This window comes from Narcine bancroftii, chromosome 6, assembly GCF_036971445.1.
Source record: "Narcine bancroftii isolate sNarBan1 chromosome 6, sNarBan1.hap1, whole genome shotgun sequence".
Lineage (NCBI taxonomy): Eukaryota > Metazoa > Chordata > Chondrichthyes > Torpediniformes > Narcinidae > Narcine > Narcine bancroftii.
Genome location: NC_091474.1, coordinates 252,342,764 through 252,360,338, shown reverse-complemented (window position 1 = coordinate 252,360,338; position 17,575 = coordinate 252,342,764). Strand labels below are relative to the sequence as shown.

The window sequence follows — 17,575 nt, the reverse complement described above, 5'->3', positions numbered from 1 at the left end:
GATTCCACAAAGTACTACTACGTGGTGAACTCACTAGCCCAGGTCACTGCAGCAAGGGTCTGCAGAAGTCTCCAGAACAGGGGAAATATGAGGCCCTAAAAGAGGTATTAAGGTGCACTTTCTGGCTCTCAAGATGCGAATGCAATGCCCGTTTGCTGCGCCTGGACGGCCTGGGGGACAGGCCCCCATCGTCCTCATGAGCAATATGCTGGCTTTGGCCAAGGGGCACAAGACTTGCCTGCTTTTTGACCAAATTTTTTTTGGAGCAACTGTCTGACTGCTGCTGGCCAACGAGGACTTCAACGATCCCCGGAAAGTCGCAGCCCAGGCAGATGTGCTCTGGAGAGCAAAGCGGGACAAAGGCACGTCGGTTAAGTAAGTCACTAGGCCAACAAGGCTGCATCTAACAACAGAAAGGCAAATGGATACAGAGGCTCGCTGATGCCACCCCACGTTTCCACGGCCAGCTGTTGATGACCACGGCAGCAGACCAGCGAGATGGTCTCATACATTTGAGACACACTCTCAAGTCAGCATTTCATGGTGGACATGGGTGCAGAGGTCAACATACTCCCCCCCCCCACACCCCCAGCCTATGATACCCAGAACGGGAAGCTGGGCCCGGACTTTTGGCACCCACACCATCCTGCTCCATTTCAATGACAGCCACTTCATGTGGACCTTCACGCTGAAGGCAGTGGCACAGCTACTCCTAGGCGCAGACTTTTTATGGGCACACTGCCTAATACTGGCAGACCTGAAAGGGCAGTAGTTGGTACACGCCAAGACATTCCAAACTTTTTCCCTGGGCAAGGCAAAGCTACCAGCCCCCCACCTTGATTCAATCACCCTATCAGGCAATGATTTCACCTGCATCCTAGCAAAATTCCCCTCCATAGTGGCACCATGGTTCACCTAAACTGAGCCCAAGCACGGGGTGAGGCACCACATTCTCACAGAGGGGCCTCTGATTCATGCCAGGGCACGCTGCCTCCCTTCAGAAAAACTCAACCTCGCCAAGGAAGGCTTCAAGAAGATGGAAGAGATGGGGAATTAAGCGGCACTCCGACAGTCCTTGGGCCTCCCTGCTAAACATGATGCCCAAAGCAGCAGAAGGTCGGAGGCCGTGTGGAGACTATGGCTGCCTGATCGAGGCCACCACACCAAACAAATACTCTATACTGCACGTTCAAGATTTCACAACAGATCTACAGGGGGCCCACATATTCTCCAAAGTTGACCTCCACTGGGGCAGTCACCGGATCCCGGTCCACCCAGACAACATCCCAAAGACCGCCCTCATCACCCCGTCTGGCCCGTTGGAGTTCTATTTACCAAACTTTTTGCAACTATTTTATAATCTGCATTTAATAATGAAATATGATGAAAGCTTTAAATTATGTCTTTTTTTTTCCATTGAAAGTGATTCTGGAAAAGTGTGGGTTTCTGAAGCATGTTCTAATACTTGCATAAATATAGGTGTTAGTATCTCCTTCAATTCTTTGTGGAAATTCAGTTGGAAATCCATCTTCTCTTAGAGATTTATTATTCTGTAAGGAAGTAATAGCTTCCCTTTGTTCAACCTCAGAAAATGGGGTATTACATTGAGGCTGCTCCCCAGATTCAACCTACGCAACATCATCCGTGATAAATAATTATTTATTTTATCTTCATCCCTTAAAGACTTCAGACTGTATAATTTCAAATAAAAATTCTTAAAAGATTCATTTATTTCTTTTTTTTAAAATTTTTTTATTTATCACACTATAAACCATATTGATCAAGATACATACATTTTCCTTTTCAAATATATACAGTGTCGTTTTCTCCCCCCTTCCCTCCTCCCCTCCCTCCCTCCCTCCCTCACCTCCCCTCCCACTTATTTAAAGTTCAGAATCTAAGATACATTAAACCCGTTAAACAATGTTGTCTCTCAATAAAAATAAACAAGAAATTCCACTGAGTCAGTTCTTTTCATTATGATTTCTTTTCATAGTGATTTCCTACTCAAAAACCTGTGAACATGGTACTTTTCCATCTCTTGCCATTTAGAAAAAAAACCTTTTTTCTCTTTTCCAGTAGTTGCTATTATTTAGATTTTTCACATTTACAAGTTTTTAGAAGAATGAGAGGTGATCTCATTCAGATGGCATGGTTAGCGTAGGGGTTAGGGCAATGCTATTACAATCCCAGCAACCTGGGTTTGAATATGTCAGGAGTTTGTTCGTTCACCTCATGACCTGCGTGGGTTTTCTCTGATTTCCTCCCACCCTCCAAAACATACGGGGTTTGTAGGTTAATTAGATTTAATTGTATGGCATGGGTTTCATGGGCTGGAAGGACTTTCTACCATGCTGTGTCATTAATCCTTTGGACTCTAGCCATATTTAACCCAGAGGACCCCAAAACTCAGCAACAATAGAAATTCACCAAACTTACTTTGCTTTTAATTTTCTTTAAACATAAAAACAGGATCAAACTTTAGCTTATTACTATTAACAACTTAACCTCCTTCTAATTCTAAGCACACATGTATGTAATGAGTATATGTTCAGGGAAGCTTTAATAGAACAATCATTCACTTTTCACTTCTCCGTTCACCGTTATCAGGCAATTCTTATACTGTTCGCAGAATTTAACATTTATGATTTTTCACCAGGCTCTGGTTCTTAAAGTCAAATGGTTACTGCTCAGGAAGGTTCTTGTTGGTTTCCGAGAGAGATTTGTTGCTCTTTGGACAGGTACAGAGAAAATTTACTAGTATGTTAACAGAGAGTTTAGCTATAATCTGGGTTATTGACATTGAATGTCTGCAGACAAGCCTTCTCTGCATCGGATTGCTTGCAATCAGTCACTTCAGTATCTTGCCAAAGAAACCTGCCCCAAATGATAACCTCTTCTTCCAGGTCACCATTGAGTTTCTCTTGTTTCTAGTCTTGTAAGAACTACAAGGGTTTTCAAAAGGTTGAACTCAGAACTCACAACCCATCTTCAAAATGGTGTTTATAACAAACCTGCCAGCTTGCAATATGGCAGCCTAAATTGCCACTGTAGAACTGATCTCTCTCTCTCTCTCTCTCTCCAAGAAAAGAATCCTGTTTGTTTTTTCCCTCTCTGCTTGTAAAAACCAGAACTCCCTGCAGTGCTCCAAAGCCAATCCTTGAAAGATCTTTATCAGCACTTGAGCCTGGACTTTGTTCCATTTGCACCTACTTCTGAAGTTCCTTTCAAGGCAGTTCCATTGTCTTTTGCAAAGCCACTGGTGCCTGAATGTCAGAGCTTCAGCAAAGCTCTTGCATTTTAAATGAGATGTGAAGTATCTGTTTGTGAAGTGACCTATAATCTTTCTCTTTTAAAAACATTTTTATATAATAAAATATATAATATAATCCATAACAAACCTTTCATAATATATTCTCTGGACTGGGTGCGGGTAAACTACAGTACGAACATCATTATGAACTAGTCCCAGAAAATGATTGGATAGTGGTTAGCGCAATGCTTTTACAATGTCAACGAACGGGACTGGAGTTCCTATATCGCGCTGTCTGTAAGGAGTTGGTACTTTCTCCCCATATCTGCATGGGTTTTTCCAGGGGTCTCCGGTTTCCTCCCACCATTCAAAACGTACCGAGAGTGTAAATTGTGTGGCATGGACTCGTGGATTGAAATGACATGTCACTGTGCTGTATGTCTAAATTTTTTCTTAAAAATTAAGAAAGGAAACTTGTTGGCATGTTGGTAAACAGTGAAAACCAGGAATCAGAATCCAAAGGATTAAAATTTTAAGATCTTCAGCAATTGGAACAAAAATTGGATGGTGAATGGATCAAAATGGATACTATGTTCTAAAGCAGGGGTTCCTGGCCTTTTTGTTCCTCTGTACCCCTTGGGCATTTTTATAGGTTCCCGTGTACCCCTAAAAATTAAGGATAAAAAAAAACTGACATTGTGCAATCTGACTGCAGATTACCACACCATGTACTGCGCAGTAGTGGTTATTCTCTCAGACCCAATGTACCCCCTGAAAAGTGCAAATGTACCACTGGAGGTACATGTACCCCAGGTTGGGAACCCCTGTTCTAAAGTAAACTGATATTTAAATCAAAATGCACTCATTTGAATTTTGTAGGTGGTAAATTGTGGAATATCTGATCTGTATTCTATCATGTCAAATATTTTTTTCTTTCAGAAAATGAAGTTCTTACTGCTACAGCAGAAATACTTGGAATATCTGGAAGATGGGAAGGTTCTGGAAGCCCTTCAAGTTCTGCGTTGTGAACTGACTCCTTTGAAGTACAACACAGAGCGAATACACATCCTGAGTGGGTATGTAGGAAAAGTCAAGAAGAGAATTTTCATGTTCAGATGAACAGGCCGTCTGCAAAACTTTATTGAGCCAAGTAGAAAGTTGTTTATCAGACGAGATGTTTGTGATCAGTGGTGAGCCGCAGGGTTCAGTGCTGGGCCCATTGCTGTTTGTCATCTATATTAATCGTGCATGATTAAGCAAGTTTGTGGTTGACAGTAAAATGTCTGGTTGCAAAAGACTGCAGCAGGATCTTGATTGGTTGGGCAAGTGGGCAGAGGAATGATTGATAGAAATTAATACAGAGAAATGTGAGGGGTTGCATTTTGGGAGGTCTAACATGGGTAGGACCTACACAGTGAATGGTAGGGATCTGGGGAGTGTTGTCGGGCAGATGGATCTTAGAGTACAAATACGTAGCACCTTGAAAGTGGCACGTAGATAGGGTTGTCAGAAGACTTGCAGCACATTGGCATTCATCAGTTGGAGCATAGAGTTTAGAAATTGGGCGGTCAGTTTTGGTCACTGTTCCAGAGGAAAGATGTCACGCTGGAGAGGATGCAGAGAAGATTTATGTGGATATTTCAAAGACTTGGGGGATCTGAGCTACAGGGAGAGGTTAAGTAGGCTGGGGTTTATTCCAAGGAGTGTAAGAGGATGAGGAGTGATCTCACAGAGGTGTATAAAATCATGCAGTCTTTTCAGTAACCAAAGGACTTAACTTTCTGGTGAGGGGGGTAAGATTTAACAGTTACCCTCAAACTTTTTACAGAGAGGGTAGGGAATGTATGGGTAAGCCTGCTGGAGGAGGTAGTTGATGCAGGTATTAATGCAACATAAAAGAAAAAAAATTGGCTGGATCTATGGATCAGATGGGTTTAGAGGGAAACGTAAGCACATGGGGCTAGTAAGGTGGAACATTTTATTTGGCCAATTTCCACACTCTGTGACTGTTTTTGGATGCTTTGGGATAGGTTCACCCCAAACTGTGTAATTTGTGGAGCTCTGCAGTACTTTCTTTGGTCACTCTAAGTCACACATGTCAAACTCTGGCCCGCGGGCCAAATATATTATATTTGGCCCGCAAGATCATTTCAAAGATGTATTAAAGGTGGCCCGCCCTGCAGCGAGAGCCGATGCTGTTTTTTGGTAATGTCACCCCCACCATCCTCCCTCTTCATTGCACATCCTTCCCCACCCCCTAACTATCCCCTCCCCCCCTAAAACCACCCCCCTTAAAAGATGGCCAGAATATTCTCAAAAAGGAATCCAGAATGGTAAAGTTCCACAAACCTTCTGCTGGGAATCCTAACAACACCCGGGCATCAGATCCACGGGACGCGGAGGGAGCAAGAGTGTTGCAGGTTGACCGTGCAAACTTTGAGAACGGGGTAAACAAAATTGTAACACGAGAAGTCTGTTGACGTCATCAGCCGGCAAGCCAGTTGGAAGGCTCCCCGCACAACTAGTCACTTCTCCCACCTGTCGAGCGGTGCGGCGGATTGGCGAGCGCCTGTGATTTCCTGTCGGCGCGACGGACATGCCAGGCTGCGCACGGCTCCCGCTGTTCCGCAAAGGCTGATCGGCAGCGCGCTGGGCCTGTGTGGGTGGGTAAGCAGGGGTGGGCAGAGGGTGTAGGTACCTTTGTTTTTTCTCTATCTTTTTTTAACTTTTCTGGAGAGGGCTGGAGTTCCCCGACCGGCCACTACTCCATCACGTGACTCCCCCTGGCAGAGGGTGTAGGTGAGGAGTAATGGGCAGGGGAAGTTATGGTGGTGCGAGGGGCAGTTAGAGGGAGGGAATGAGTAGAAGGAGGGGTGGATAGGGAAGAGGTAAAAGGGAGGGGCAGGGCGAGTAGGGGAGGGGTGATTAGAGGGTGAGAGACGGGTAGAGGGAGGAACAGGTTGAGGGGAGAGGCAGTAGAGGGGCGTGTATAGGATGGGGTGGGTAGAGGCAGAGCGAGTGGAGTGAGGGGTGAGTAGAGGTTGGGTAAAGGACTGGTCAGGTAGAGGGATGGTGGGTCGAGGGTGAATAGAGGCCTAGAGCCTGAGGAGTGAGCAGGAAATGCTGAGTCCTGATGCAGGCCAAAATGGACACAGCCTGTGAATGCTGACTACATCTCCAAAGGGACCAAATATGTTTCCCTCAGGTTAAGCAAAGGGTGAACTTGAGCTACCTACTCCTGACCTGTAACATTATCCTCCTAAAGTTATATCCTAAAGTTTAACATTACATATGTTGAAAGAAGAGAAAACATGCAGATGTTTTCAATAAATATTTAGTTTGGCCCTCGACTTATTCCAAGTTTTTAATTTTGTCCCCCCGTGAGTTTGAGTTTGACCCCCCTGGTCTAAGTGATGTTGCTGCCAGTGAGACTTTTGTATTATATGATGTCGGACTCTGGCTTTAACTTACTCTTAATTTAGTCTATGTGTAGTCTGAGTCCAGCGCGTTCTTTGAATGAAGTGATAGGAGAAGGTATTCGGTTCAACAGTCAATTTATTACACAGCACAAGAATAAAACTTAACAGAGCTCTGGGTCACTCATTAGTTCATAGGTCACCTGCACAGTGAGCTACTCCCCAAGACTGACCCCTATTGTCCAGTTGGTTCAGTTTATATAGGTCAACCTTATCATACAGAACAAAAGTTGGCTTCCTTTGCTAGATTTCATTATCATACAGAACAAAAGTTGTCTTCCTTTGCTAGATCTTTTTGCATAAGGGTTATCACAAGTCATCTCCTGTTTTGCAGATATCTGGGGTGTAGCACTCCCATCTTAATCCTCCAGGCCAGACTATCCCGTTGTGTTGATCAGAAATTAATTCATCCCCAGATATCTCTAATCACCATTCTGTTCTTGTCTGGCCAATTTCTGCTGTTCTCTTTAACACCTCCTCCTGCCTTAATCTTCCTCCTAGACTTGTTTTCCATTCCCTTTGTTTCTTACAGGCCATTCTTTGTTCTGATCTGGCCTGTGTCTCCTGTGCTACTCACCACCTCATTTAGTTTGAGCATTCCTCCTAAATCGTTTTATGCATTTCCTCTCCCTATATTTTGGAGAGACAATTTTGTTCAGCCAACTTTGCTCCATGCTGTGATTGCCACTTAATCACATTCCTTTTTCCCTGAACCATGCAGTAAATATACACTTATTAATTAATCATTTATTTCATACTGTTTTAACCCCTAGATTCCAACAATGATGGCCACCCCACAACTTCTAAAAGTAACGTGAAGTTGCCGGCCGGTCCTGCTTTTAATCCCATCTTCGGATTCTTCCTCATTTTCATTATTTCTAATATGAAGATTTGCTCTTTTTTCTTATTTTCTGATTCATGATAGTGTTAGAAATAGAAGTACCTTTAAAGAAATTGCTCAAGACAAAAATTGAGAACAAAGAACATTTATTACAGCAACAATGCAAAGTTGGGTGCTTCCCCTTACCCTGGGAATACACACATACACTGGGGCTCACCCAACTTTTATACAGTAAATTTCAGTATAGGAATACCCTCTCCCTTACATTCTTCTGCCTCCTGCTGGAGAGGTTTGGCATTAGGCAATCCTGCCTGCCTACGTGCAATTTCAGTATACTTGGAGGACCAGGGGGTATCCTGTCAGTGTCCCTTCATGTTATTGTCCTTATTCACACCTTCCTGATTCTCAGGGCTACAGTCTCTTGATATGCAGAGTTGGCTCATCCTGTCTAGGGTTGGCTAATTTAACATGTATAAATCTGTTAGGAATTAAAGTACCTTTAAGGAAATTGCTCGAGACAAAAATTGAGAACAAAGAACATTTATTACTACAACAATGCAAAGTTGGGTGCTTCCCCTTACCCTGGGAATACACACACATACTGGGGCTCACCCAACTTTTATACAGTCAATTTCAGTATCAGAATGCCCTCCCCCTTACATTCTTCTGCCCCCCTGGATGGGTTTGGCATAGGTAATCCTTCCTGCCTACATGCAGTTTCAGTACACTTGGAGGACCAGGGGGTATCCTGTGGGTGCCCCATCATGTCATTGTCTTTATTCACACCTTCCTGATTCTCTGGGCTACAGTCTCTTGATATGCAAAGTTGACTCATCCTGTCTAGGGTTGGCTAATTTCATATGTATAAATCTGTGTATGGTTAGCTAATTAGAAATGTATGACTTGGTACTTCTGTCCAGGGCTAGGAGACCCTTATCTGATCCAGACTACCTCACTTCCTACATTCTATTGTACCTTACCATTCCTTATCTTAGTCCTATGGTCTTGTCACAAAAACTAGAAGATTCTTATGTTAATCGTGCTGACTCTGCTTTCCTGCATCCTAAGCCCCAAGCTTATCCTGTTTGAACTGGTTACAGCCATTTTACTGATGAACTTTATTTTCTTCCATGTTCATAATTTTAGATCAATTTTCCCATCTCTCACAATCCTCACTTTTCTTTTAGATCAGTAATACTGATCTTTCACCATGATCAGTGTTACTGATCTTTGGTTACTAGTGTCAGTGTGACTGATCCCCCCCCCCCCCTTTCCTCACTTTTCTTTTAGATCAGTAACACTGATCTTTCAAGTGTAAGGTGTAGTTTTACCCAGCTGGTCAATAACCGAATTGTAATGTCTGTGTAAAGTCTTTAGGTAGGGGAGCACCATGAAGGTCAGAGTAGCGAGTCCAGCTGCTTATTAGGGTTTCGAGTATCAGGCTCCAGTTCTCAGTAAAGAGTCTAGTCCATCCCATACGTTGAAATATTGAAGCAGTGTCTTTGAAGCACACGACTTTTGTAAGCGTTGTCCCGACGAAGTCTGTGAGAGACGCTGCCTTCAGCAGCGAACGAGTAGCAGTCTGTGAGAAGCGCTGCCTTCAGCAGCGAACGAGTAGCAGTCTGTGAGAAGCGCTGCCTTCAGCAGCGAACGAGTAGCAGTAGTCAGGCGGTTCCGTTGAATTGTGGCTAGTATCTGATGTCCTCTTCAGCCCCGAACCCTAGGGCCACCGATCTCCGAAGGCTGTCTGGAGCCTGATATTAAAGTGTCAAGCAGCTCACATTGTTGGTAACTGGTGCTCCCTTTCATGGGGTGATGAAAAGTGACCAAGCTGGGGGGGGATTGTTTCTTGTGATTTAACTGTGTGTTGCAGCTTGTCTGCTAACATTAGCATATGTATCATCTCTCTCTCTCTCTGCTACATGTACAATCCTGACTACCATTCTGTCTGTCTTTGTCCCACCATGTCCTTTGTGCTATCGCCTCAAAACTCTTGTCTCTAATACCTGTGTAGGCTATGATACAAATTAGATGTACTCCACTAAAGCTGTTTAGTTCCCCTGGTCCGTATTGGGATCCCTTATATCCCACTATGACTATACATTAAATCTATGCCCTGTCTACATTCTAAAGGAGCTGAATTGTAACTTCTGCTGCCCCTATTCCAGGGGGGGCTTAAAACATTAACGAACAATATTCCAAAAAAAAAATGAGTAAACAACAATGAACAATAAATGTAAAGCTCATTAAAACAGCAATAAAATACAACAAGAACTGAATTAACCACAATAAATGTAAAGCTCATTGAAAACAGCATTAAAATACAATAAGAACTGAATAAACCACAATAAATGTAAAGCTCATTGGAAACAGCATTAAAATACAATAAGAACTGAATAAACCACAATAAATGTAAAGCTCATTGAAAACAGCATTAAAATACAATAAGAACTGAATAAACCACAATAAATGTAAAGCTGATTGAAAACAGCATTAAAATACAATAAGAACTGAATAAACCACAATAAATGTAAAGCTCATTGGAAACAGCATTAAAATACAATAAGAACTGAATAAACCACAATAAATGTAAAGCTCATTGAAAACAGCATTAAAATACAATAAGAACTGAATAAACCACAATAAATGTAAAGCTGATTGAAAACAGCATTAAAATACAATAAGAACTGAATAAACCACAATAAATGTAAAGCTCATTGAAAACTGCAATAAAATACAACAATAACTGAATAATCAAAAAACAAGTAACATTACGGCACTTTGTCACGGCGCAGTGTAAGTTTCAGGTCTGATGGATGAGGAACTGCACGCCAGGTTGGGGTTTGAATCTGTGTGTCGTGGTGTTGTGGTTCAGAAGCTGGTTTAACCCTTTGAATGTGGGTCCAGCCTTTCTCTCTTGTTCTTACTGCGGTGTCTGTAATTAAAAGTACACAGAAGGGACCATCCCAGGCAGGTTTTAGTTGATCTTCTTGCCATGCTTTTACATAAACCCAATCACCAGGTTTAATAGAATGTATAGGAAAGTCTAAGGGTGGTGTTTGGGCTAAGAGTCCTTTTTGCTTTAAATCTTGGATGGAAGTAGAAAGTCCTCGTAAAAATTTAGAAATGTATTGGTCATTAGCTTCAGGAATGGGAGAATCAGTGTGGTATCCCATAAATGGGAGTCCAAACATCATCTCATACGGTGAGACTGCGAGGTCTTTACGAGGTGCTGTCCGAATTCTAATCAGCGCTAACGGCAATGATTTAATCCAGGACAGACCAGTCTCTTCATGAAGTCGAGTGAGTTGGAGTTTCAATGTTTGATTCATACGTTCGACTCGCCCCGAACTTTGGGGATGCCATGGGGTATGTAGTTGCCATTCTATTCCTAAGCTCTTGCAGACACCCTGTAGAATCTTAGAGGTGAAATGCGTACCTCTATCTGAATCAATGGTCTGCATCATACCGTATCGTGGAATGACACATTCAATAAGTATTCGGATGACAGTGTTGGCACGATCATTCGGGGTAGGAAAAGCTTCAACCCATCTTGTGAAATGATCAACCATGACAAGGAGAAATTTGTAAATGCCAATCTTAGGAAGTTCAGTAAAGTCTATTTGTATGCGCTGGAACGGGCGAACGGCAATGTCGCGACCGCCAGGTATTACTTGGCGCATCGATTTCTTATTAACCCTTTGACAAATGGGACAAGATCGAGTAGCAGATTTAGTAATATTGTATATGCCAAGGCAGTGAAGGGAACGTGTAAAAGCATCTATAAGGGACTGGGTTCCCCAATGTGTTTGTTGATGTAACTGATCTATGATTTGGCGGGCTATGGCTTTGTTAATAACTTGCCGTCCGTCTACTGTCCACCACAACCCGTCGGCAGTCTGGCAAAATCCCTGATCTCTCATTGCAACCTCTTCTTCCTGTGTAAAGATGGGATTCTTTTTAATCTCTATTGGCGTGGGTAGTAGCTGGTATAAATGAATCTTTTCTGCTAATGCCGCCTGTTTGGCAGCTGCATCAGCCTGCCTGTTTCCTCTAGCTTCAGGACTGTTACCAGTCTGATGTCCACGCACATGTACAATGGCAATATCGGACGGGAGTGCTAAAGCCTCCAGGGATTGGGTCATTAACTGTTCGTGAGCTAACTTTTGTCCTTTGCCAGTTATCATCCCTCTTTCCTTCCATATCTTACCGAAGGTATGGACTACCCCAAAAGCATATTTAGAATCAGTGTAGATCGTTCCTACCTTGTTTTCTAGTTCGTGGAGTGCTCTACAGAGGGCATATAACTCACAGGATTGTGCTGACCAATGGCCGGGGAGGCGACCAGCTTCGATCACAAGTTCCTGTTTACCGTCCACTACGCTATACCCGCTATAGCGGGTTCCTGCAATACAACGTGAAGAACCATCAATAAACAGTTTTTCCCCTTCAGTTAAAGGGACATCGGTTAGGTCTTCCCTAATTTTTGTTTGTAAGTCGATAACCTCTGAGCACGAATGTTCTAAACTGTCCAAAGGCTGGTCATTAGCTGGGGAGATGAGGAAGGCTGCTGGGTTGAGAGTTTTGGTTGTAATTAAGGTCAAATCATTGCTGTCCATTAATATCGTTTCGTATTTTAGGATTCTCGAATCCGTGAGCCACCTTCCAGCCCGCTGTAATAGAATATTGCGGACTGTATGAGGGGTATGCACTGTCATAGGGGCACCGAAAGTAATCTTTCGTCCTTCTTCCACCAAAATTGCAGTGGCTGCGACGGCTTGTATACATTCTGGCCAGCCGCGACAAACGGGGTCTAAAAGCTTTGACAGGAAAGCCACTGGTTGTCTATAGCCAGCCTTGCTCTGTGTGAGCACGCCGGTGGCTGTTCCAGCTTTGGTATTAGTGTACAAATCAAAGGTTTTGTTTAGGTCGGGCAGCGCTAAAACTGGGGCACTCGTTAGGCATCGTTTAACAAAGTTGAATTTTTCAATCTCTTCATCCGTCCAGTCAAGGGTTTCGGGTCTTATACTGGAAATCTTATCATAAAGAAATTTGACCAGAATCGAATAATTCTCTATCCATATTCTACAGAATCCCACTAACCCAAGGAATTTCCTGAGTTCTTGAGTATTTTTGGGAGGGGGGATCTGTATAATACCAGTTATTCTTTCTGGGCTAATTTTCCTGGTTCCTTGACTAACTAGATGACCTAAGTATTTGACCTCAGTTTGCACAAATTGTAATTTAGACTCACTGACTCTCAGACCTTTCTTCTCCAGAAAGTTTAAAAGTGCCACTGTAAAATCTTTAGCTAATTCCTGTGTTCTTGCAGTAATTAGCAAGTCATCCACATACTGTATGAGTTGGCAATTTTCTATCTTAGGAGCTTCATCTAATACCCGCTCTAAGACTTGACCAAATAAATTGGGCGATTCGGTAAAGCCTTGGGGAAGGACTGTCCACCGGTATTGGTTTTTACGGCCAGTAAAGGGGTTCTCCCATTCAAAGGCGAACATGTCTCTGCTTTCTGTGGCCAATGGACAAGTCCAGAATGCATCCTTTAAATCAATGACACTAAACCATTGATTATGGGGGTCAATTTTACTCATGATGGTATACGGGTTGGGTACAACCGGGTGACGGGCAAGAATGAATTTGTTAAGCTCCCTCATGTCCTGTACTAGGCGGTAAGTGCCGTCTGGCTTTTGAACAGGTAAAATCGGGGTATTAAAGGGAGACATACAGGGTTCGAGTATACCGTCTTGAATCAACTGGTCAATTACGGGCTGTAAGCCTTTCCGGCCAGCCATCGGAATTGGGTACTGTTTCTGTCTAACAATTCGTTGAGGATCTTTTAGCGTGACTTGTAGCGGAGGAATATCAAGGATTCCTCTATTTCCCTTCCCTGCCCATACTCTTGGATTTATTAGTTTGCGATCTTCTTCGTTTAAAACATAGAATTGAACTCCAATGCCTGATTGTAGAGGTCGAGTACCGATAGCCAATTGGTCCTGTAGATCCCTCCCTAGCAAGCATACTCCGGCTTGGGGAAGTAATAGAAGATCCTCAATTATGATCTTATCTCCCATTTGAATACTGACTTCTCGCAATACCGGGACTGGAAAGTCTCGACCTCCTACCCCAGAAACTGTAACTGTCCCTTCTATTTTCACCCCCTTCGGTTGGTATAGAACGCTAGATCGGGCAGCTCCAGAATCGACCAGAAATGTCATCTTATCCCTGTGAGGTCCTATGCATAAATTAACTAACGGTTCTCCTTGCAGCCCCACGGTATGTATTAATTGAGAACCGTGACCCCCCTATTCGTGATCAGCTTCCATCAAGGCATAGGAACGTGTGTCCATTGCTCGCAGTGGGCATTCCTTTTTAAAGTGCCCTTCCTTTTTACAATGAAAACAAATGAGGGGTCCCGTTTCCCAATCTTTCCCAAAATTTCTAGGGGGCATACGTCGTCCCCGGAATCCTCCTCTACTCCTCCATCTGCTGGGGTCTCCACCTCCCCACCCTTGGCTCCCCTCTTTTTGGTGGTGGTTAGCTACTATTCCTTTAACTGTCTGTAATAGAATTTTAGCTTTCCCTTTTTGTTTATCCTCTGCCCTCTGTACAAATGCTCTCTGAGCAATCTGTAGTAACTGAGTAATTCCTTGCTCATGCCAATTTTCTGTCTTTTGTAACTTTCTTCGGATGTCTGGGGCTGAGTTGGTAACGAAACCCGTTAGAACCAATTGCTCCCCTGCTGGGGATTCTATGTCGAGACCCCCGTATTGTTGAATTGCCGTGCGCAATCGATTGAGAAATGCAGAGGGGGTCTCCTCAGGACCTTGGGGAACCTCAAAGGCTTTTTTAAAGTTCTGTCCTTTGGGGACAGAATCCTTGATTCCTCTGATCAAATTTATCCTATATTCCTCCATCAGTGTGCGGCCAGCACTGGTATTTTTGTCCCAATTAGGTTTTGTGAGAGGGAATTTGGCTTCTCCAGGGATCGCCTCGTGTCCCCCTTGGTGTTCCTTATCCCATGCTTTAATGCCTGCCTGTCGGATCATTCCCCGCTCATCTAAGGTAAACAAGGTTTTAAAAATGGCTGTTAATTCCTCCCAAGTATACAAATTTGGTCCCAAAAATTGGTCTAACTGTTCGGCACATCCCTGGGGATCTTCTATCAGGGAGATTAATTCTTTCTTAAAATTACGTACTTCAGTGCTGGTCAGGGGCACATTTACGAACCCAAGACCTTCTCCTACGGGAACCTCCCGTAGGGGTCGCATCCAGCTAATTTCTGGTTTCTTTGATTTGTGTTCCTGTTCCCTGAAGAATACATCGCAGGGTTCTGCCACTTCTTCCTGAGGGGTCTCACGCTGTTCGGAGTAACAATGCTCTACCTCTACTGTTAACGGGGGTGGTAATCGAGCGCTTTGTGAGCGAGTCACCATACCACTCCGGTTCTCCTCTCTCTTCTCTAGTGGTAGGGGAGGAGGAGGGGGAGGTGCAGAAGGGTAGGTAATAGGAGGGGGAGGAAAGATAGGAGTTGGCATAGGAGGAACATAGGGTGGAGGGAGGGAATGTAACACATCCCAACCCTGTGGTTCAGGGACAAGAGGTTCCTCCTCTCTCTTATTCCTGAATTCTTTCTCATTCAAAACCAGCTGTTCAATGGATCCCTTGAGCCAGCAGGCTGCATATTCCCTGCTCTCAACATTGTCTGGCTGGTTTTGATAGAGCCATAAGTTCAAAGCTTCACACATCCATTCATCCTCGGATCCGAATTTTGGCCGTACACGGAGCTCCCTTTAACCGGGTATTTAACCCATTCATTACAACAATACCTGACCATCGTCAGTTTGTCTTTACCGCGGGTCTTTCCTGTGCCCCACTCAGATAACATCAACCCAAGCGGGCTGTACGTAGCTATCTGGTGGTCATGTCCTGTGTCAGGACTCTCATCTCTACTGCCCGCTATTCCCATGCTTAGGAACAAGTAAAATACTCTTACCGAGTTCTGGCAGTACTGCTCTAGCGCGCGTCCTTCCGCCGTTTGTTCTCAATGCCTCTTCTCGGATATCACTCGCTTCTTCCACTGACCAGCCACCCGTCGCCCGTGAGTCCAGCTGAATCAGCCGGGGTGCACCTACTCTCGTCGTCGGGGCACTCTGTCAGTGGAGGGAGTGTGATCCCGGACGAGCCCCCATTTGTTAGGAATTAAAGTACCTTTAAAGAAATTGCTCGAGACAAAAATTGAGAACAAAGAACATTTATTACTACAACAATGCAAAGTTGGGTGCTTCCCCTTACCCTGGGAATACACACACATACTGGGGCTCACCCAACTTTTATACAGTCAATTTCAGTATCAGAATGCCCTCCCCCTTACATTCTTCTGCCCCCCTGGATGGGTTTGGCATAGGTAATCCTTCCTGCCTACGTGCAGTTTCAGTACACTTGGAGGACCAGGGGGTATCCTGTGGGTGCCCCATCATGTCATTGTCTTTATTCACACCTTCCTGATTCTCTGGGCTACAGTCTCTTGATATGCAAAGTTGACTCATCCTGTCTAGGGTTGGCTAATTTCATATGTATAAATCTGTGTATGGTTAGCTAATTAGAAATGTATGACTTGGTACTTCTGTCCAGGGCTAGGAGACCCTTATCTGATCCAGACTACCTCACTTCCTACATTCTATTGTACCTTACCATTCCTTATCTTAGTCCTATGGTCTTGTCACAAAGACTAGAAGATTCTTATGTTAATCGTGCTGACTCTGCTTTCCTGCATCCTAAGCCCCAAGCTTATCCTGTTTGAACTGGTTACAGCCATTTTACTGATGAACTTTATTTTCTTCCATGTTCATAATTTTAGATCAATTTTCCCATCTCTCACAAATCTGTGTAAGGTTAGCTAATTAGATATGTAGGACTTGGTACTTCTGTCCAGGGCTAGGAGACCCTTATCTGATCCAGACTACCTCAACTTCCTACATTCTATTGTTCCTTACCACTCCTTATCTTAGTCTTATGGTCTTGTCACAAAGACTAGAAGATTCTTATGTTAATCGTGCTGACTCTGCTTTCCTGCATCCTAATCCCCAAGTTCATCCTGTTTGTACTGGTTACAGCCATTAACTGATGTATGAATTTTAGTTTCCTTCATGTTCATAATTTTAGATCAGTTTTCCCATCTCTCACAATAGTGATAGATCTCACATGATAGAGCAAAAAAAGTAAATGGAGAGAGATCCAAGGTAGAATAACCAGAAAGAAGATTATCTCCCATGGCAGAGGGATCAGACCCCCACTCCCTGTGAGGGTGGAAACCCTCACTAAGCACATTTAAAAAGTACTTGGATGTGAAGAGTTGTGATACAAGTTACAAGGGCAATTAATTTATGAAAAGTATGATTGTCTTGTGTATTTTTAAACTGGTACAGACTCGTTGATCTCATAAATTTTCTAGTATTAAAAAGAGCTAAAAAATGACATTAAGATGCTTCATGATGTCTAAAAATAGTCATTGTAAAAAAACTGCATGGGATATGAGTCTTGATAAAAGAAGCCTAAACTATTGCTTTGTGGTCCCATTTACTACATTTGTGGTTAAAAAAAAGCAAATAAACTACAGGTCCTGGAAATCTGAAATAAAAACAAGATGCTGGAAACATTCAGTAGGTCAAGTAGCATCTGTGTGTGTTGTGTGAGGTGGGGGTGGGAGACATAGGTGGAGATTCCTTAATTCCATCATTAATTTTTATTGATACAGATTGTATACTGCTGGGATATCACACCAATCCCTACGGCACCCCACTAGTCACAGCTTTTCAACTTCAAAGGACCTGTTTATTCCTACTTCCTTCACTATATGTTAATTGATCTTCAATCCATACTTGTATATTATCCATAATATCAAATATTGTAGATTCAAAGTCATAGTTTTATACAGCACAGAAACAGGGTCTCTGGCCCAGAGAGAAAGAGAAAGAGAAACATTTAAGA

The 17,575-nt window shown here is 43.4% G+C and overlaps 1 protein-coding gene across 9 annotated transcripts in view; it reads left to right on the top strand.

Moving 5' to 3' along the window:
- Positions 1-17,575, top strand: part of LOC138737246 (WD repeat-containing protein 26) — a 261,475-nt gene that overhangs the window by 54,275 nt on the left and 189,625 nt on the right. For all 9 annotated transcript variants that reach the window (XR_011340851.1, XR_011340852.1, XM_069887979.1 and 6 more), the window contains exon 4: positions 4,193-4,329. Coding sequence is in view for 7 of the 9 variants with exons in the window: in XM_069887979.1 (XP_069744080.1) it covers positions 4,193-4,329 (137 nt within the window). In the remaining 2 variants the exon portion in view is untranslated. The remainder of the gene's footprint in view (positions 1-4,192; positions 4,330-17,575) is intronic.